Source organism: Ursus maritimus, unplaced genomic scaffold (genome assembly GCF_017311325.1).
Source record: "Ursus maritimus isolate PB19 unplaced genomic scaffold, ASM1731132v1 scaffold_25, whole genome shotgun sequence".
NCBI classification, from domain to species: domain Eukaryota; kingdom Metazoa; phylum Chordata; class Mammalia; order Carnivora; family Ursidae; genus Ursus; species Ursus maritimus.
Genome location: NW_024425008.1, coordinates 20215152 through 20238443, shown reverse-complemented (window position 1 = coordinate 20238443; position 23292 = coordinate 20215152). Strand labels below are relative to the sequence as shown.

The window sequence follows — 23292 nt, the reverse complement described above, 5'->3', positions numbered from 1 at the left end:
GCAAAAGGAGATGTTTATCAGAGAAATTCATAAAATGTTCTAATAAGGAAGCCTAGTAGAGGTATAAAAGATAAGTTAATTCTCCAAACTGGTCGAGAACTCCCTTCTCTCATCAAATTAGCCACAAACTAGAGTTGTCTAAAGGATCCTTCTCTCTAGCTTCAGTACCACTGCCCAAGCTCAGGCCTCCTGGCTTTTTTGCCTGGATTGTCACCCAGCTTCCTTTCTCTGCTCACACTACAGTCCAGATGTTCTTTATGAGATGCAAACTTGATTGGGATTACTCCCCAGTAAAATTGATCCAAGCATCCGCACAACTCTTGTAAGGGGCTGCTTCCAAGCCATTCTAACTCTATCGATCTAGGCCCTATGAAACTGCCTCAACCTCCGAGTCTCTATCCACAGTGGAGCATTTCAGTTCATTCTTCTCCTTGAAACATGGGAAGAGGTCTTTTGAAAAGATGAGAGACTCTTCTTGGCCACCATTTCATTTGATGATGCAGCAAAAACCTGGAGTCTTAGCCTGCTTAGTCCCAAACCTCAAGGCCATTTGCCTCCTCTGTAAAGGTTTCCATTGTGCCACTTAACCATTCATTGTATGTATACTCCTTTCTCAATTTCTTTACCTTCCCTTTTTGGCATTTTTTTTCTAAGGACCCCATGCCCCTAGCAGCCCTCTCAAGTGAAAGCAGCTCTTTTTCCCACTGAGCATGGGGCACAGTAGGCATTTAAAAAACATCTGAATGAAATCAAGAGTTGGGAATAGCATGGGTTGCCCATTATCTTTTTGGATGATTATTTTTACATTCCTGAAAAAGTCCTTGCTTCTTTGAAGCTCATGCTCTAGAAACTGCATGAGAGGGTATGTGTCCAACAGTGAATTTGTACGCATATTCCTGGCAGGATAGAGTTTCAATCAAAGTTTGCAATCCTTTTTTTTTTATTCTTCACTATTTTTTTCTTCCTTCATTATTTTCCCTTTCTAAGGCCTATTTGTCTATTAGGAGTTTTATTTAATCTCTGATGTAATTCCAACAAAGAATATTTTCATTGTCTAGGACTCTTTTTTTTTTTTATGTTTTTTTATTATATTATGTTAGTCACCATACAGTACATCCCTGGTTTTTGATGTAAAGTTCGATGATTCATTAGTTGCGTATAACACCCAGTGCACCATGCAATATGTGCCCTCCTTAAAACCCATCACCGGTCTATCCCATTCTCCCACCCCCCTCCCCTCTGAGGCCCTCAGTTTGTTTCTCAGAGTCCACAGTCTCTCATGCTTCATTCCCCCTTCTGATTACCCCCCCTTTCTTTATCCCTTTCTTCCCCTACCGATCTTCCTAGTTCTTATGTTCCATAGCTGAGAGAAACCATATGATAATTGTCTTTCTCTGCTTGACTTATTTCACTTAGCATTATCTCCTCCAGTGCCGTCCATGTTGCAGCAAATGTTGAGAACTCGTTCTTTCTGATAGCTGAGTAATATTCCATTGTACATATGGGACCACAACTTCATCAATCCAGTCATCTGTTGAAGGGCACTTCAGTTCTTCCACAATTTAGCTATTGTGGACAATGCTGTTGTGGAACATTGGGATGCACATGCCTTCTTCACTACATCTGTATCTTTGAGTGGCTGCACCAACTTGGATTCCCACCAACAATGTAGGAGGGATCCCCTTTCTCCACATCCTCTCCAACAATTGTTGTTTCTTGCCTTGTCTATTTTTGCCATTCTAACTGGCGTAAGGTGGTATCTTAGTGTGGTTTTGATTTGAATTTCCCTGATGGCTAATGATTTTGAACATTTTTTTCATGTGTCTGTTAGCCATTTGTATGTCTTCATTGGAAAAGTGTCTGTTCATATCTTCTGCCCATTTTTTGATTTGTTTATTTGTTTCTCGTGTATTGAGTTTGAGAAGTTCTTTGTAGATCTTGGATACCAGTCTTTTATCTGTAGCATTATTTGCAAATATATTCTCCCATTCCGTGGGCTGCCTCTTAGTTTTTTTGACTGTTTCCTTGGCTGTGCAGAAGCTTTTTATCTTGATGAAGTCCCACAAGTTCATTTTATCTTTTGTTTCTCTTGCCTTTGGAGATGTATCATGAAAAAGGTTGCTATGGCCGATGTCGTAAAGGTTGCTGCCTATGTTCTCCTCTAGGATTTTGATGGATTCCTGTCTCACATCGAGGTCTTTCATCCATTTGGAGTTTATCTTTGTGTATGGTGTGAGAGAGTGGTCAAGTTTCATTCTTTTGCATGTAGCTGTCCAATTTTCCCAGCACCATTTATTGAAGAGACTATATTTTCATTGTTTAGGACTCTTAACAAAGTTTGGGAAAACAGAAATCCCAAATGTATAATTCTTACACATACATAAAAGAACTCTAGTTCAGAAAAAATTAATTTATCTCTCAGAGCTTTCTTCAGTCTCTGTGCCTAGCACCCCTGTGCACTGCAGTCCTCACCCAGGACACATTAGTAGCTGGAATTAAGCTCTTCGTTGTGTGATTATTTAAAACAAAAAAATAACAACAAAGATTACTCTCAATTCTCCACAACTACAGAGGATAAATCCAAGTTTTGGGGGTATTCCTTTTAACATGGTCATCTTTAAGTGCCCCACACTGATAAATATATAGCTATTTGATCCAGCAACTTTTTGATTAGGTATTATTATCATATTCTTACAGATAAGAAAACTGAGGACAAGAGAGGTTGAGAAATTCTCAGGATCCACATACAATGAAGTGACAGAGACAGATCTAATTCCAAATTTAGAGTCTCTTGTATGCTTCCTAACATGTCACCAGAGTTGACAGGCGGTGGACTACAGTCATTTTCAGAGCTCCCCTACAATTGCCCCTAGTTGTACTTGACTGTGGTCATGGCTGCCTTCTCTTACCACATGCCAATAGCCCCCATGCATCCTTATGGAGAACAGAGCTCCCACAGCCAGGGCTCCTTTTCCTTTGAGTGGGTGGGAAGAATCACTTTTGAGGTCAGAAAGCCTGATTCCCGATAGGTTCACATCAATGTGACTTTCTTTGGCAAGTCACCTCCATCTCTCAGTAGCTTGACTAGGAAACAGAGGAGATGACACTTCAGTCCAGTCCTTAGAATCACTGCATGACTTAATTAGTTGCAGAAACATAGCAACGATTTAAAACACCAAAATTTCCACAAAAGGGCATGGTCTATCTACTTTCTTAGATTTGTCTTTGAAGTTCAACTTAAGTCAGCTGACAACCATTAAGCATTTAATCTATGATAAGCCCTGAGGATAAAAATATGGATAAAAAACCAGTGTGACATAACTTTTTAAATAGAAAAATATAAAATCTATGCATTCAGATGAGCAATGTCTTTAAAAATGTTCATCTTAAGAAACTAAAGTTATTCCTCCATTATTGACATTGGGTTAACTATTACCTGAAACTCTTCTCTTTTGAGTATAGGTAGAATTTTTTTTTTTTAATTCCTAATGGTGGCAAATCTTTGCTCTTCAAAATGAGTCACTTCTGAGAAACAGCTTGAAGTTACTAGGAGCTGTCTGGAGAATGGGGATTCAAACTGGGAAATAGTCTATGTTCCAAGCAAGACACACTGTAAAGTTTTCTTGTGGGACCTGAGAACCTTCATGCACATTTCTGACACTGCAGAGATGAAGCCCAACCATCACCTCTTATGGGTCACTGATTTCTCCTCTCTCTGTTGATTGTAGGAAACTATACAACAATGGCTTTACTTCAATCCAAGGACATGCTTTCAATGGGACAAAGCTGGATGCTGTGTAAGTCAAGGGTAGCCATGGAAACAACTATCTTCCTCCACGCTTCCACCCCCATCCAATGGGGGAACATCCAGTGGGTCAGGATTCTGTTAGCGATAGGTTCTACCAGAGCATTCCTCAACCCCAGAAAGAGTATGACCAAAACTTGGGGATGGGATTAAGGAATTTGGCAAGAGCAGCTTTCGAGAACACTTACAGTGACTCCAATTCTGAATCCCAGGGCTTCTATCCTTGATAAAATGGAGCCATGGTGTCACCTTCAGTTTTCTTGCAGGGGTGTGTGTGTGTGTGTAAATGTTCACGAAGGTCACACTATATGTACATGAAGTAAAGCAGGCCTTTCATTAAGGCCAAAGCTGTTCAGAAAGTAAGGTTTTTCTTTTTAGTTTTTTCTAACACGTTTTCAAGAAAGATTTAGTTTATATTTGATTCAGTCAGAAATAGATGAAAAGCCATATCCAACACTTGCCTGCCCCCAGAATAAATAACGCCTAGAATAGAGGGTTGGCAAAAAGACAGTCACTTACATGAGGTTCTGTCTTTGCTGTATTTTCCTGTCGGATCTTTGCGGCCCCACATCTACACAGGGCATACTTTGTGTCTAACAGCTTGTAGACTGGTTCAGCCACACTAATTTGTGTTTTAACCTAATATCTAATAAGTGAAAAAATAGCTTTCGTAGACAGAGTCTGCTTCCACACTGTGGTGGACCAATTAATTTGCAGGGCCTTCCTACTACAAAACACCTAGATCATCCATTAAATAAAATTTTATGTCATAGTTCCAAGAGAGAGAAATAAACTAACAAACCAGGAGCTGAAACCAAAGTGGTGGGTGCTTCCAGAAGGTTGAGTTCACTGGGGGCAGCTGCCAACATCAGTCGTGCCAGGAGACAAGGCTTCGGTGCAGTGAGAAGACAGGGAAGTGACATAAACCTGAGACTCCTGGATGAAGCCAGGGAACCTGGACAACAGCTGGAGTGGTATGACCTGCTGATTCCTGGCAGAAATAAATGCAAACCTCTGCAGAGGGAAAAATACCAATGCAGGCCCCCAGCTTTTTAAAGATCTAGAGCAATCAAATGCGAGCTCACAGTCAAAAATCACACACAGGAGAAGAAAAAACCACCGCGGTAAGAGTCAGCTAGAACAACAAAGAACAGATTTTTGTGTTTGTTTTATAACACATCACTGAGTATTTTTTTTTAACAATTACATTTTTTCAATTCCAGAATTTCTATTCGCTTTTTTCAAAAAATGTGTGTGCTCATTTTTGACAGTCTTATTGCTTACTCCCTTTTGTGATTCCACCTTTTTTTTCCCCCTTTAAACATTTCATACACAGTTATTTTATATTCTGGAAGTGGTCATCACAAACTCTGAAGGCCTATGGTTCTGGATCTGTTGTGTTGTACAGTGCTTCTCCAACTTTATTGAACATATAAGCCATCTGATCTTATTAAAATACAGAATCTGATTAAGTAGATGGGAAGTGGCCCCAGGATCCTGCCTTTCTAACAGGCTCCCAGGTGATGATGACGATGCTGATCCATGGACCACTCTTAAGCCGGGGCAGGTGAATAACCTGCACAGCCATATGCAGGGGCCTTGGATGCAAACAAACAAAACACATGTAGGTGAAGTGGTCTTGTTCTGATTTGGGAGTTACGTGTTGGGTTCTAGTACGATTCCATTTTTGAAGAATAAATGCTAATAAGTTTTGAAATCATCATACCTCGGCATGGCTTTCCGAGTTGTTTGAAGTGGGGTCTCCCTCTTTGCCAGACTTTTGGGTTTCCTCATAGTCTTTATCAAATCGAGATTAGAGTACCTTTCTCTAAGTTGTCTCATTCAGGTTATTAGTCATTTTTTTAAAATGCACAATTATAGGTGGAGTCTGAAAAGATTCAACAGAGTGATGACATGAATACTTATACATCAATTTTATTTATAGTATTGGAAAGACCTTACTTCCACCTTTACTTTATCATACAAATCTCACATAATCCTTCATCCATTTTTCAACATTTTTATTGAACACCTACGATGAGCCAGGTACTGTGCTATTCGCTGCTGATACAAAGATTTATAAGAGCAATGTGCTCCCTGCCTACACTGGGCTTGCATTCTAAGTGGTGTCAACTTGAGGGGAGCAGTAGTAAGGGTCAAATCCAAAATACGCATTTAAGATTGAAAATAACTAAACACTAAATGTCCAGTAACACTGCCTCCTTACTTGGAGATACAAGCATGAGTTCCCCTAGATTTATCATATATATATTTTTAAATTACTAACATTCAACTTTAACATTACGTGAATCTAACCAAATATTTTCCTCTTTGATTCAACTATTCCTAGAAAGCAATGGCCTTAAGGGCAATAGGTTTCCCAATTCAAATTTTCTGTGAAGAAAGTGGAGAATTGAGACTTCTTAAAATAATTAAGATGATTTGCAGATACTTAGGATATAAAGATTTCAGAGGAATGTCACACCATTCTAGACAGCAGGTGCATCAAGATGGTAGCATTAAGGCAACAGAGAACCACATTAGCAAGGGCAGGGGTAGGGACAGTGAAGAAACCTTCAACCAGGGAGACCAGAGCTGGTAATAAGGCTCCTGAAATCAGTGTGTCCAGCTGACTCCTTTCTGAACCAAAACTGCCTTTCCAGAATGCTGGATGAGATAAAGAACCAGAAACAAACCTTGGGTATAGGGTCATTTATTAGTAAAATTTTTTTTCACAAGCAAAAGATGTTAAAGCCCATGATTGGGAGCTAGGTTTTATGTGATTTGCTTCTTTATCCCGCCATACATAGTCATTGGAAGGTCTCACCCCCAATCACACCAAGTTATCGTTTTTAAGGACAGCCACATGGGGTTTAAATTCAGCCTTTACAGTCTACACAGGGTAGTTCCCAATATTGGCTGAAAATTGAAATTGCCTGGAGAGATTTGAAACCACTGATGCCTAGGTTTTACCACCAGATATTCTGGTGTCATTGGTTTGGGTGTAGCCAGGGCATAGGGATTAAAAAAATCTCCCTAGATGCAGCCAATGTAAAGCAAAAGTCAAGAACCAACCACCCCTTACGACCCAGCAATTGCACTACTAGGTATTTATCCAAAGGATGCAAACATAGTGATTTGAAGGGGCACATGTACCCTAATGTTTACAGCAGCAATGTCCACCATAGCCAAAATAAGATAAGAGCCCAGATGTTCATCGACGGATGAATAGATAAAGAAGATGTGGTACACACACACACACACACACACACACACACACACAATGGAATATTACTCAGTGGTCAAAAAAGAATGAAATCTTGCCATGTGCAATGATGTGGCTGGAGCTAGAAGGTATTATGCTAAGTGAAGTCAGTCAGAGAAAGACAAATACCATATGATTTCACTCATATGTGGAATTTAAGAAACAAAACATGACCATAGGGAAAAGGAAAAATAAACTAAGAAGAAAATTGAGAGAGAGGCAAACCATCAGAAACACTGAACTCTAGGAAACAAACTGAGGATTGCTGGAGGGGAGGTGGATGGGGGAAAAGGACAATTGGGTGATGGGCATTTAGAAGGGCACTTGATGTAATGAGCACTGCATGTTAAATGCAACTGGTGAATCACTAAATTCTACCTCTGAAACTATTAAAACAAAAAACAAAACACAAAACAAGAAGTCAAGAACCAGTGCTATGGAGTATGTTATCAGTCTTCTTGTCCAATAGTCACATTTTGGGTACAAAGGGAAGGAAGCCCAAAGTGAACACATGGCTTTTTTTTTTTCTTAACATGGCTTTTTAAGTTTAATAGAACTAGCTAGTGGCCAAGCCAAAGCCAGGACCTGGATCCCCTGGTTCAAGACTCTTTGCTACACCCTGCTGGGACTCATTGTTGCTGACTTAGCAGCCACTACCAAGGCTTGGACAACTCCTCTGGCTTACTGCTGCCTGTTATTTAGCCCAGGAGAATGGGCTAATAACACTGAGCTAAGAACACTGCTTAGCTCAGTCTATTACAGGCACGAAATACAGAAGCTCAGATATCTTGCAGCTGAGAAGAGTACACTAATGTGAGGAAAGAGTCCGCTTAAAACTCAAGGCCTAACCAATAGACATTTCAGAGAAGAGTCACACCAAGCAATGGTGTCATTCACCAGTGGAACCTGACATTACCAATGCAACAAGGTCACCAACTTAGTGAACTTCCAAATGAGGTCTGAAAGGGAAACACCTAGATGAAATGGCTGGCATAGTAAAATGTTATTAAATTCAAAGTTAGGCCATGCATATTGACCATTTTGCTTCAAAACATCTCATGCTTAGTCATAATTGGCCTTTTGGTCATGTTTAGAGGACTCCATGAAGACTTCAAGAGATTTCCAAAGTGAATCTTCTGTAATCAGGAGGTGGCTATGCTATGTGGATCTCAGTGTAAGACTATCAACATATTATTTTGTGGCTTCAGTCAAAAAATCAGCAACAGAATATCAAAGGAGTTTAGAGACATTTTCTACTGAAAAGAAGGAAACAAGAACAAGGGAGCAATAACTTCTATTCCAGATTCCCCCCAACTCTTGTGGCATTTTCCAAATTATGTTCCTTGAATTCTCTTTCCATGGTAAATTAATGGATGTTGCTTCTAAAAAGCTATTCATAGCCTTATAAAGGTCAACAGAGTATAAAGGTTGACTTCTTGGGTCTTTTAATAGGACAATCTAAATTACTGGTATCCAAGAGGGAGGTACAGTATACAGAGCTAACCAGGGAGCTCTGGGTTCTAGGAGCATCTCTCTGAACTGGTGTGCCACAGAACATTTTTCAGGAAATGCTACTCAAGAAAGAATCTTTTGATATGCCACCTTGCTGGTGGCAGATAAATTTAACAAGGTTTATGTTAGAGGCAGCCTGTGGAGAATCTAAGAGCCAGTAGAGTTTCAGATCATCTGGTGATCTTCTGAAATTAAACCTATGAACACGTTATGTAAGAAGATTCTCTCTACCTTCCCATCATTTTCTCCTCTGACCATGGGCTCTGAGAGGTTTGGCTGATGGCAGAGAATTATTCCATTGGAGACAATGGATTTTAATTCACTGGTTCCCTGAATTACAGCCTTTTGTAGTCACTGTAACTATCCCTTTAAACATAGGAAAGAAATTAGTGCATCACATTCACCATACTTTCTTGACATTTTTATGTGAAATATTAAAGTTTTTAGAAGGATTTTTAACAATTGTGGGAAATAGTTAAGTAAGAATCATTTGTTTCTTGGCTTTTAGAAATCTAGATCAGAGATCAGCAAACATTTTTGGGAAGGGCCAGATGAATATTTTGGACTTGTGGGCCATATGATCTCAGTTGAAGCTACTCAGCTCTGCCATTATAATGTGGCAGGAGCCACAGACAATGCATAAACAAATGAGCCTGACTGTGTTCCAATAAAACTTTATTTACAAAAAAGGGGGCAGGCAAGATTTGACCAGATGGTCATAGTTTGTGGACCTCTGTTCTTGATGGGGGTATTCAGTGAGGATGACCATTGTGTGATGAAATACATAGTCTATTTCTCCCAATTCCTGGTAAAGGTCAAAGGCAAGTATGGACTAAAGATAAGTATCTGGACAAAAATACTTTAGGGTTTGAAAGTTCAGATCCAATCATAATAGAAAACAAGGATCTTTTTGTCCAATTAGTATTTTGAATCCAAACCTGAAACTCTGTTCTAAAACAATGTTCTATCATTCTGCTCTAAGTTTCTGATTCCTGGTTGATGGAAACTTATTTTTTCTTAGAGTTAAGCACTTCAGTAAAATGTATTGTGTAAATCCAAGGTAAAATCAAATGATGATGGTGCTACGGAGGTGTGAGACTACAGGAAGATCAGGGTTGAGTAGCAGATGGAGAAAACAGAGGTCAAGTTTCCACAGTAATAATGAAATAGTTTTCACTTTGTGATTTTAACATAGGGCTGATGCCTCCGGTCTCAATGCTAATTGTGATCCTAAACTAATGTGAACACATCAATATCCTATAATGACTCTATTTGTGTAAAAAGATTACACATGGCATGTTAGCAACTTGGTAAATTCTCTAGAAGTATGTTCAAATATCTGTAGGTTCTAATTTAAACAATGTGTCATCCTCCAAAAGAACAATGATTCCCCATCATCCACCTCCTGTCAGTTTACTGAAATTAGCAGATTTAGCCTCATTTAGACATTTTTTTAGTGTAAGTGAAGCCAAGTTGACAAATTCCACATTGAGAACAAGCACTGATGCCTCAGCAGCAGTCGGGTAATTAGCTAAAAGTTTGTGAACATTAGGGCAGATGTGTAAAGCACATGGTCATGTGATTTCATATGGAACCAAGCACACTGTCATCACTCAGATGTGATATTAATAACAATACAAGGATCTCTTGCTCAGCAGAAGTTGAACTGCTCCCAGTCGTAAGCGAAGTCACACATTCATTCCTTGGAACCTCTTTTCCATCCTCCCTTTCCACACAATCTGGCATGGGGATATGTTGCTTATCTTAGAATGTCTGATTGCCTATATTGTATTTTCTATTGTCAAACACTAGTAACTAGCTACTCTCTGACAGTAAACATTTGGGCAGGAAAAAGATACCATTTCGATCTGCCAAAAACATACAGAAACCCTAATTATTATGAACAGAGAAGTCAACACAATTCATGTGCTAATTAGCATCACACATTAGCTGAGTAGAAGCAAAACACCACAGCCTGGAGCACTGGGACAACATGACAGTAGAGGAGATTATGGGATGAAGCAGGCTATTACTTCTCATGGAATCTTTGAACAGCTGGTCGAATACGCTCCAAGGCTGGCTTTTACCTCTATTGAAACCTTGACCACTTTCTCACCTGTTACTGTTTACACACAGGTCTCCTGATTTCTGCTACCAAAAGGATTTCCATGGAGCAATGAGGGCTATGCAGGGGTTCCCTTTAATTCTTCCAAATAACCAATGCTATGAGGAGGAAACATGGTTCCTTACAGAAGTGTTCCCTTGAGTCTCACAACATAAGCAGGTGCCAGCCCAGGTTTACTCGAAAGGGACTGTGGAAATGCAGGCTGAAATTCCATCTTGGAGCTGAAATGTATCCCAAAACTCCCCAGAGAGCAAAGCTCGGCAGCAGCCACAACTTTCCTTGCCACAGTGTCACACCCCTCCCTTTGACATAGGTCACTTCCTCCCCTAAACATAATATAGAGGGTGCCTCTAGGTAGGAGTTAGTTATCCAACAACTGGACTTTCATTTGTTCATCCAGCAAGTTTTTACTGAATGGCTGCTATGTGCCAAGAATGAGTCCAATGGAGAAGCATGTGAGCTACAATATTGTATCTGTCATACTAAGTTCATCAATTGGATATTCTTCCCCAACTCAGTTTTGACCATCCTCATTTTTCTGACCACATTGTCCTTCCTTAACTGTGAGATATACAGCACAAACAGGATAAAGGCATTGAACACACACACACCAGTGTCTATATTATTTTTAAAGGAAATGCTAGTTCTTTTCTCATAAGCCCCTCACAGTATTTGTACTTAGAAATCCTGGCTTTCTAGAAGTCTTTCCTCTCAACTCTGAATCCAAGACTTTATACTGTATATTAAGTTCATTTATGTCTACCATGTCCTTGCAAGAGATAGTTTAAATGATCACATATCCCACCCCTATAAAATAATGATTGTCTGGAGTAGCTTACCCATAGATCCTACCAAGATTTGTGACTGATTTACCCGAGCTGGTTTATAGAATGTGGATTCTAGGGGAATCAGCCTAAGTCATGGTGAAGAAATCAATCTAAGTTGGCTGACATTTCCAGGTAACATTATATGATAAATGGGGATGATGGAAGCACTTTCTTCTTGGATATTAAGGGTTTTATGAATATATGGCTCCATCCCATCCTCTTAGCTTCAAATGGAAGGTAGGATCAGCCATCTGAACCCAAGGTAAAAACTTTATGGAATTATCACATTCTGTGATAATAAGCAAGCCCTCCAAGCTACACATGGAGTGATCATTTCATTTTTGAGCACCTAATTATCTCTAAGAGATAAAGTGCCCAACAACCCTGCTGGTTTTAGAGAACACGGCCTCCCCCAAGATCCAGTTCATCTCCGTTCAAGCTGGCTGCACCTCCATCCTCTTTCTCCCCCCTGGACTCTGGCTGGCTTTCTCAGTTTGAAATCTTCTGCAGCGTTTCTGGTAAACTGCAATGCTTATCAACCATTCTCCTTATCCTTGGGGGCGTATTGAATATCAGATGAAAACACTACAGAATTGGACAAGCAATTATTTAGTTTTACAATAATTTCTAATGATTAGAGCAAGCTGATTTTCACTTGCAGCAGTCTGAGATGAAGAGGAAAAACTGAGATGAGCTCACCGATCCTCACTTGATTTTCAGCAGTCTGGGAACAGAATGTGATCTGCAAGTTGCATGGTCCAAAGAATACAAAACAAGATGTAAGCCAGTGCCGCACTTATCCTTAGCTTAGTTGTCTTTTTACAAAATCACGCTGTTCAGGATCTTCTCTCCTGTTGTTTCTCCAAGGTGGTTCTCGCCCACTCTAGCTATCACTGACCAAAGGAATTCCATGGCACTGTGGGTTGAGGGACAAACATTACCAAAGAAGCCTGTGACTGACAGCCTTACGATAGCCATTCAACCCAAAGGCACAAATGAGCTCCTGTAGGATCTTACTTGGGTCTTTGTATATATATGGGATTAATGAAACCCCACCATTTCAGACTTACCAATGTCCTAGAAGCTGAGGGTCCAGCCACTGCCTGAAAAAGCCATGTCTGGGCCATACCCTATGGCATTTGTAATCAGCTGCCTTGTCACTGCCATCAAGAAAATCAATGGGCCACCACATCATATGTTGAATCTTCCCTTCTTTCATTCTCTATTACTTTTTCCTTAAAGCAATCACATGTGTTACCCACTCACTATTTCGGAAGAGAGGTACATTGATTTTTTTAATTCACTCATTTACACATTCATTCTCTGTAATCTTATCGGTGTAACCTACCCCCCCCATCCAAAATAGGATTGTCAGAGAAAATATAGGACATTTCATTCCATTCCATTTGAATTTCACATAAATGACAAATAACTCTTTAGCACAAGAATGTTTCAAAAATTACATGGGGAATACTTATGCTAAAAATGATTCATTGTTTTTCTGGGCATCTTATATTTTTACTTGCTAAATCTGGCAACCCTGCCCCCAAGAAAATATCTGAGTCTCTGACAGTCTTCATTACAGATACTGCATTTTGCAAATTGAAGGTTTGTGGGGACCCTGCCTCAAGCAGCTCTACTGGTGCCATTTTCCCAATAGCATTTGCTCACTTTGTCTCTGTGTCACATTTTGGTAATTCTCAGAACATTTCAAACTCTTTCATTATTATTACGTTTAAATTCCTGCAATCTCATGATAAAACTCAAATGGATGAGGACTGGCTTCTTATGGGTGAGCAGTGGTTTCTTGAGATGGAGTTGATACCTGGAGAAGATGCTTGCGAAGATTGTTGAAATGACAACAAAGGACTTAGAATATGCTTAAATTTAGTTGATAAATGAGAGGCAGGGTTTGAGAGGACTGACATCACCTTTGAAAGTTCTGCGGGTAAAATGCTATCAAATAGCATCACATGCTATAGAGAAATCGCTCTTGAAAAGAAGAGTCAATCAATGCAGCAAACTTCATTGCTGTCTTATTTTAAGAAATTGCCACATCCGCCCAGACCTTCAGCAGCCACCACCCTGATCGGTCAGCAGCGGTCAACACCGAGGCAAGATCCTACACCAGCAAAGAGATTATGACTTGCTATAAACTCAGATGATGGTTAGCATTTTTTAGCAATCAAGTGTTTTTAAATTAAGGTATGTACATTGGATTTTTAGACATAATGCTATTGTACACTTAAAAGAATACAACATAGTGTAAACGTAACTTTTATATGCACTGGGAAATCAAAAAATTTATTTGACTCACTTAACTGTGGAGGTCTGGAACCAAACCTGCATATCTCTGAGGTATGCCTGCAAATAGGTAACTAGGTAACTTTTATAAAATCTAGATATGCAAACTATATCATAAACGTGCTCACTTCCAAAGACATCTACCATAATTAATATGTATAAACCCTACACAATTAAAACTTAGAATGTTTTGAGTACTTAAGCCAGAAGAAGGTAAGTGTTTTCCAGAATCTTAAAAGCCAATTAAAAGGGACGCCTGGGTGCTTCAGTTCATTAAGCATCTGACTCTTGATTTCAGCTCAGGTCATGATCTCACGGTCATGGGATCACGACCCACATCAGGCTCCATGCTTGGTGTAGAATGTGCTTGATATTCTCTATCTCCTTTTCCTCCCCCTCTGCCCCCACCCCTGCTTGCCCTCTCTGTCTTTCTCTCAAATAAATAAGTAAATCTTTAAAAAAAAAAAACACCGTTAAAAGCTAGGGAGACCATGCTTACATTTCATTTTGGTAATTAATTTGCTGAGCCTCACCTAATTCATTCTCTCTCTCCCTCTTTCTCTCTGCCACCCCTCTAGTTACCTGAACAAGAATAAATACTTAACAGCTATTGACAAAGATGCATTTGGAGGAGTGTACAGTGGACCAACCTTGCTGTGAGTAAGACATACAAAAGAATATGTCAGTCTTTATTTTGTTTTATTTTATTTGGAATGAAGGGGGTCTCTAAGAGGAGCAGCTGATGCTTATGGGTAGGGAATGTTGATGTCTTGGCTAAAGACTTCGCTAGAACTCTTCGGCCCAGCTGTATAGGCTACTGCTTGGCAGAAAAGTCCTTGTTCTTTGAGACTTAGAAGGCCTCCCACTCCACCATGCCATCCTGATGCCTCATCAGGAAGTCACCTTGGTGTGGACATTCATGGAGGCCCTCTGTGGAAAAAACCAGCCATTTTGAGCAGCTGCTATTTGCAGAATTCTAAGACACCAGATCTACAAATAGGTGGAATGTACTCTATGCAGGGAAAAATGTGTGTGAATGTGCATTGCACAATGCCTGGCATGAAGAAGGAAGAGTAAAAATAGTTTGATTCATATCTGGTAAAACTTACAATCACTGGAAAAGATGGGACATAATTATTTTTAAAATAGCATGAAAAGATATCTATTTGTGCATTTCTCTGATTTGCATCCCCACAGCTAAGAGGTGATCAAGTTCTGTCAATTCTGTCTCTCTCAAGGATCTTTGTCAGTGTCACCTTTCCTATCCCCTGGTTTTACCTTTAGAATCTCACCTTTGAGCATCTATCTGGTCAAGTTCTTGCCAAAGCAGAACACAGCACCCCAGGAGAAATACAAGATAATCCATTAGAGGCAAGAAGAAATATTAGAGGTTCTATTTATACTAAGTTTTAAAAAATAAGAACAAATTAAGTTTTGCTACTATTTTATACACAGATGACTACGGTCCCTCAGGTGTCAGGTAGGGCATGGAGGCATCCGCAGGGAACAGGGGTGATCCACAGTTCAAAGACTTAACATCCACAACTCTCACTTTTAACAATTGTGCGTCCCTTTCAGATTGAATGCACCTAGTTAAATGAATTCACGGCCTTATTTTCTTAACAGATAGGCTTCATAAGAGAGGGCAGAGTGACCCTGAAAATCTACAGTACCACATGGGGGTTCTTTGTTAACTCATGGCAAAGTACTTCAAGCAATATGAGTTTTTCTTTCCACAAAAACACAAATGAAAAAAATGTGTTGACCTTTTCTGTGATTTTTTTAACCTTGAAGATACTTTTAAAAGACAACTTTAACTGCTCCTTCAAGAAGGTGATATTTCACTAGCAAATGTCATTTTCCTGAAGAAATGTGTGCTTTGGAAAGGGCTTTTAAAAACAGGTATTTAAAAATATTTCCATGTTATGTGATTTTCCTGATGAGAATAGTGAATGTCACTTTTGAAAATTATGTTTTGTTAAAACCAGAAATTGAATTTTACCCTGTTGAAGAATATTTCAAATTAATAATTACAGGGGTGCCTGGGTGGTGCAGTCATTAAGCGTCTGCCTTCGGCTCAGGGCGTGATCCCGGCGTTATGGGATCGAGTCCCACATCAGGCTCCTCCGCTAGGAGCCTGCTTCTTCCTCTCCCACTCCCCCTGCTTGTGTTCCCTCTCTTGCTGGCTGTCTCTGTCAAATAAATAAATAAAATCTTTTTAAAAAATTAATAATTACAGTGGGTTTAAAGTCCATGTGTATAAAATATGAAAATGAAACACCTTTAGGTTAGTGTACAAAGACAACTGATTGACATCTGAGAATATGAATTTCAATAAAAACATGTATTTAATTCCTGAATTGGATTGAGAGATGAGAATCTTAATTTAGTAAGTACAGCCAAGTTTGCCTTATTCCATGTGGAACCATCTATCTTTGTGAGGTAACTTTTTGATTGACAGCCATTTAAACCAAAGCCAAAATAAACTGAACCAGAAGCAGACCTCTGGAATAGGTATATCGGAAAGGGTTAAACAGCAATTTTCGAAATTAGTGAAGTATATTTAATTACACTGTTTTCGCTTTAGTGAAAAATTTTTAGAAGTATTATTTATTTTTATCTTGTCCTTTTAAAATGTATGTTTAGTGCTTTTGTAATGTATATAACATGTATTACAGTAATATGTGTGTGTAAAGCTCATAAATGCACATATGTTAAAAGCACATACTCAAACATTTTTTACTTGTGAATATGTGACATTGGAAGAATTTAAAGGCCAGTGATGAAGACTACAACCACTCACACTGGGGGTCTGCTACAAGGTGAATGGCTGGCCCCAGAATTTACATCAAACTATAGCTTCCTTTATGGAGAAAATCTTCCTGTGAGAGCAAAGTTGCCCCAACTAAACAGTGTGCTTCATGAAGTAGTTGGCTTGCATTATACCATAAGCTTCTTACTCTCTTGTCAAGGACTAAAGAATAAGTTAGCCAATGGGCACCATGCTTTGAGTAGCACTACTCTAGGATCTTAACACGTAATGCTGGTCTCCCATACCCCTCAGGATAAAGATCTTGGTATGGTATGCAAGGTTCTTTTATAATCTTCAGCTTTGTCTCTCCCACCCTAGACACCCCCGACCAGTGATCCATCCATATTAGCACCCCTAATGCTCCAATCTACATTTGTGGCTATGTTAAACTCCTGTTTTTCATACTGCTTGAAAAATCCTATCACAGCCTTATCTGTCTGATGAGTACTTACTACCACTTTGATATTTAAGCAAAAATCTCCTTCTCTCTGAAGTCATTCTTGACCCTTCTTCTCCTTAGGTAAAGATAAACATTTCTTTTTCTATACTCCAGTACCTCTATATATGTATCTCAAAGCAGCAGTAACATGTTTCTGTCTATCTCTCTGGGAGTTCCTACAGGGCAGGATTATGTCTGTTTTATTTCTACAGTTCTACTTCATCCTACAATGCCTGAAACACAGTGCTAATTTAACAAATGTTTGCAAAATTGATACAGTATACAATAAATATTTGAATCACACTTCTGTAAATGCTTAGCATTTAAATATCAGTCACATGATGAGGCACACGTGACATAATCAACCAGTGATGTCTACAGATTGAAAGTAACGAGAGATTAGGGCTAGAGATGTATTCGAGATGCTTTGGAATGTAGGTGGTAATGGGAGATGTGAGTATGGAGGAAATCTCAATAAATGGATAGAATGGAGACTTCTGATATCCCTCCCCAACAAAGTAATTTTCCCTGCTCCTTCCTTAAATAATATTAAAATGGGAGTACTTTATGAAAAAAGAGCATAAATTAAAAAGCATAAATTCTCAATGACAAAGTGAGTAGAAGAAGTGACATATAAGTAAGTGGTCTTGAAAAACCAAGAGAGTAAGTAGTGTCTTGAAAAATCAAGAGAGAACTGCATGCTAACTATGCTGATTCAAAATCACTAAATCTAGGAAATATTTCATCGGTTAAATCATAAGTATTCTTCAGGTGGGTGTATAGGTGACACTGGAGTTGGAAGGCTTTAAGAACTTCACCTGTTCCCTAGAACTCCTCTCCCACCCTGCACAGGTGAGCAACTACTTTTTATTGACCCCAGAAGAAAAGTAGAGTCTACTTTCTGTTAAAATGTCATCACCACAGTTGAAGGATAATAGGCACAGTTGAGGTAAAAGTGAAGCACTGTTCTGCAAACAGGATTATGTGAAAGTTTACATACTAAAATGCAAGACCAACAAGTTTCTTATCTATTCAACTCACAGAATGCTATCATCAAAGTTAATACCTTCCAAATAGGAGATTACAGTTCTGGGGAGGCTGACAACCCCAAGGAAAGAAGAAACCTACAAAAATGCTCATTGATATTTCCCCAAAGACACAGAAGTAAAGCCCATCAGGCAACAAACCAACACACGCAGAGCTTTCCATAAGCCTCCCCCACAAATATGAACACACATCCAAGGATTTCCAAACCTTAGGGGAAAGCTGTTGACATGAAAAACAGAGACTAGAACAGAGAAGGGAATTTTAAAGGAATAGAGATAAAGCAAGAAACAGAAAGCTTTAATAAAAAATTATAACAAATATCCTCAGAGAGATAGTTTTTCATCCATAACTTAACTCCTTATATAGTAATATTCTGAAAACAAGAAAAAGCTTTTGACTCCTAGAATAAAACACAGGGAAAACTTTCTTGACATAGGTCTTAGCAAGGATTTTTTAGATATGACACCAAAAGCACAAGCAACAAAAGCAAAAATAATCTAGTGGGACTACATTAAATGAAAAGGGTTCTGCACAGCAAAGTAAACACTCAGTAAAATGAAAAGGCAACCTACAGAATAGGAAAAAATATTTGCAAATCATATGTCTGATAAGAAGTTAATACCCAAGATATATAAGGAACTCTTACAAATCAATAAAATAAATAATCCAATTGAAAAATGGGCAAAGAAGGTGAACAGGCATATTTCCAAAGCTCCAAGTAAGAGGCAATTTCCAGTTACAAGTTGAATAAGTTTTGGAGACATACAAATGGCCAAAAGGTACATGAAAAGGTGTTCAGCATCAGTAACTATTAGGAAAATGCAAATCAAAACCATGAGATGTCACCCCACACATGTTAGAATGGCTATTATCAAAGAGAGAAGAGAAAACAAGTGCTGACAAGGATATGAAGAAAAAGAAACACTTGCGTGCTGTTGGTAGGGAAATAAACTGGTACAGCCATTACAAAGAACAGTACAGAAGTTCCTCAAAAAATTAAAATTAGAACTATCACATGATCCAGCAATCCCACGTCTGGGTGTATATCCAAAGGAAATGAAATCACTACATTGAAGAGATATCTTCATTGCCATGTTCATTGCAGCATTATTACAATAAGTAAAACATGGAAACAACCTAAGTGTTCATCAATGAATGGATAGATAAAGAAAAGATGGTATGTGTATATATATATAACGGAACATTACTCAGTCATGAGAAATCCTGCCATTTGCAACAACATGGATGAAACTTAAGGCCATTATGCTAAGTGAAATAAGTCAGACAGGGAACAACAAATACTATAGGATCTCATCTACACGTGGAATTTATAAAAGCCAAACTCATAGAAACAGAGAGTAGATTGGTTGCCAGGGGCAGAGGGTGGGGGAAATGAGGAAATTTTGGTCAAAGGGTACACAATTTCCAGTTATAAGCTGAATAAATTCTGGGAATCTAATGTACAGCATGGTGACTATAATAATACTGTATTGTATACTTAAAAGATGCTTAGAGATCTTAAAAGTTCTCCCCACACATACATACAAAAAGAAATGCTGGCTGTGTGAGGTAATGGATGTGTTAACTAACTTATTGTGTTAATCACTTCACAATATGTACATATATATTGTGCAAATCATCACATTGTATACTTTAAACTTACACAATGCTATATGTGAATTATATCTCAATAAACCTGGGGGGGGAGAAAGAGTCCTTGGAAATGAAAAATATGGTAGTTAGGGTCATAGGTAAATGCATATATAACTTTAGGATGTATTCTTTTAAGATTTTATTTATTTATTTGAGAGAGAGAGAGAAGCAGACTCCCCACTGAGCAGGGAGCCCAATGTGGGGCTTGATCCCAGAACTCTAGGATCATGACTCGAGCCCAAGGCAAACACCCAACTGAATGAGCCACCCAGGCACCCCCAACTTTAGGATATTTTGACAGCCCATTCCCACAAAGGGTTTTTATCAGTCTGAGTTCCACCAACCAATTATTCAGTGTCTGTTTCTTCACAGGCTTTCTTTAATGTCTAACATTCTTATGGGTGATAGGTAAGAAATGGTATCTCCATATAGTTTTACTTCACATTTCTCTAGTTATGAGTATGGTTGGACATCTTGCTATCTTTTTGTCTGGTTAAGTATATCTATTCTTATTTTTTCCACATTTTTCCTAATAGGTTTTATGTTTCCTTGCCCTAAAATTTTTATAGTTATTTATAGACCATAGTTACTATATCTTTATATATGATATCATTTGTAAGTACATTTTCCCATTTTGTTGTCAGCTGATTTTGTTTATAGTGGAGGAAAAATATGATAGCCAAGGCACACACAAAATTAAGCAGTTTTCAAAGATAGAGTGGAAAACATCTCCCAGAAAAGAGAACACACAAAAATAAGATATGGAATAGAGGAGAGAAAAGATAAGAAAATTTTAAGTTCAAACTAGGTGGTCCAATACCCAAGTAACAAAAGTTTTAGGAGGGGGAAATAAAAACAAAAAAAGGAAATTGTGGAAGATGTTTTCCCATAAATGAAGGAAATGAGTTTTCAGAATAAAAAGACCCAGAAAGAATTCTTGTGAATGAAAAAGAGCTCATGGAGGTACTTCCTAAGTTATGAAAATGCTGTGATAAGGAGAATATCCTAGAAGCTTCTAAAGAGAAAAATCACGTTACCTGTAAAGATTGAAGAATCAGAATGCCATCAATCTTCTTAACAGTAACACTGAAAGATAGAAAATGATAGAATACATCCCTCAAATTCTGAGGGAAAGTGATTTCCAAACTATCAAGGATAAAGGTAAAATAAAGACATTTTCAGACATGAAAAGTCTCAAAAACCTGATTTCCTATTCATCTTTTCTTGGAAAGAAAAGAAAGAGAAAAATGAGGAATTCAGAAACAGTGATTAACACAGGAAAGAAACAAATGGAATTCCCAGGAGGATGACCAGAGGTCCTGGAAATCTTGAGACTAAGAAGTCTACCCTAGAGCTGAAGGAGAGCTCCAGGAGAAAGTTCTAGAAGTAAAATGGATTGCTAGGCTGTGATAGCCACACAGGATTGACTGTATGAAAAACTGTTTTGGTAGATGTTTTAGAGAATTTTGGAGCATATGCAAGACTTAGCAAGAGGTCCGCTCAAACCAAGGTATGTAAATAAAAGACAGAGAGAGATTTCATAAAGAAAGAAAGCTACACAAGAAAGGAAATGAAATCAGGATATGCACAGTTGTAATGAGCAAAATATTAAATCTAGGTTTAACCAAATATGTCCTAAAACTATTTTGGGAGATTAGAGGGAGTGTCAGGAGAATGTGTGTGGGGGGTAATGGAAGGGAGCTAAATCCTCATCTTCCATAGCAGGAAGTCAGTGGGTGAATCAAAAAAACCAATAAATCGAGAAATATTTACAATTATGGGAAAAAAATACCTGTGAAAAGTTAAAAGTAGTTGTTTCCGGGGCATCAGAAAGCAGACTGCAGGGAGAAATGGCCCAGCGGCCTGCTGTTTGTATTACCAAGCTTCCAGTGTAAGTTGCTTTTTAAAATAGGTCCACACATTATTTTAATGAAAATCAGAATTTAATTTAAAAAGAAAACCACAAAGCACAGGGAGAGAAGACAATGGAGATGGCAGCATTTGAAAAGCCAGTAGCAGGAAAATACAGAGTGGACAAAGAGTTCAATCTCACTTTTCAAATTTCAAGCACAGTTGTCTTAAAATGCATGTATTAACTAACTATGTGTGGCTTTATGACATCACCTTAATTCTTGTCTTGAACTTTTGTCAAAATCTTTGTTACTGTATTTCCCACAAACCTTCTCCCCATTAACTAGATTTTAAGATCCTAAGGAAATCGATTATGTCTTACACTTTTTGTAATTCCCCCACTTCAAAAGACTAGACAGCAAGTACTCAATAAATATTTGATAAATTGTAACCTCATACCAAATAGCCATGAGTATGGCTGTGATTTGGTATAAAAGCCAAGCTTGGAAAATCCTAAACTCCAACTAAAAAGAATAGAAATGGATGGTATACATATTTCTGCTTCATAAAGATATTAGAACACAGTCATTTCTAACAGTCAACAAAAACAGTCAAACTTGCCCATTCATTTTACCATCTTTTTTCAAGGTCACTTCTCAAAAAAGAATCTAATTCAAAACAGGTGCAACATCTAAAGTGAGATCTATTCTCCAATCATTGCTATTTGAAAAAAAAAAATACCCTTTTAAATTTAGTTCAGGAGTTTAATATTTTTTACTTATTGATTTTTTCAGTCAGGATATGCAATCTCATTTTCCATTTTTATGCTTTCCATTTTTGATTATCTTGTTTTCGTTTAATCTTATTTTGAAAGAGAAGCTCTTGGTGTTTATAATCCCAAAGGAAAGAACACACTGAAATGCAATGCCTTCCATAATAACCAGAGTTCTCTAAGGTCTAAATTATGTAACCCACATTAACAAGCACTTAACTTACTATTGAAAATTACTATAATAGTCCCACTTACTATTATAAGTATCTCCCAAGAAGAGGACATCTCTGTAACAATATCCTTGAGTTTCTAGAACATGTCTCAACAAAAATAAACTTTTGTTGCTGTTAGCTGATCAAATTAATCATTTAAAATCTAAAGGTCATGGCACTGCCATCTTGGTTTACAAAAGAATAAGCTTTTTATGTTCTTTTCTTTACTCAATGATCTTCACAAAATCATACTATTAGGTGGCTGAAAAATGATGGCAGAGTTCTTTTTGGCGTGTCTGAGGTCCACAGGTGTGCTGAATACATGATTTTCTAGGTTGATCCTGCATAAAATTATTTTTTATTGAGGTATAATTTACATACTATAACATGCAGTGTACAGTTTGATGAGTTTGGACAAAATTATGTTATTGTATCCTAGTCCAGGCTTAGAACATTTTCATCACCCAGAAAGTTCCCCTCATGCCCCAGCTTCTATAGACAACCACAGATCTATTTGTTTTTCTTGTGTAAAAATCTAGGAGTAAAGTTGTCAGGTCACAGGATAGATGTACATTTAACTTTGTAGGAAATACTGTCCCCCAAAAAATCCCATTTTCTATTCAAACCAGAGTGGTATGAAAGTTTCACACTCACTAACCTGTTATTTT

The 23292-nt window shown here is 38.2% G+C and overlaps 1 protein-coding gene across 1 annotated transcript in view; it reads left to right on the top strand.

Annotated features, from left to right (window-relative positions):
* The window catches only part of TSHR (thyroid stimulating hormone receptor), a 157471-nt gene that overhangs the window by 115654 nt on the left and 18525 nt on the right, over window positions 1-23292 (top strand). The window contains exons 7-8 of the mRNA XM_008699076.2: window positions 3729-3797; window positions 14417-14494. Coding sequence (XP_008697298.1) covers window positions 3729-3797; window positions 14417-14494 — 147 coding nt within the window. The remainder of the gene's footprint in view (window positions 1-3728; window positions 3798-14416; window positions 14495-23292) is intronic.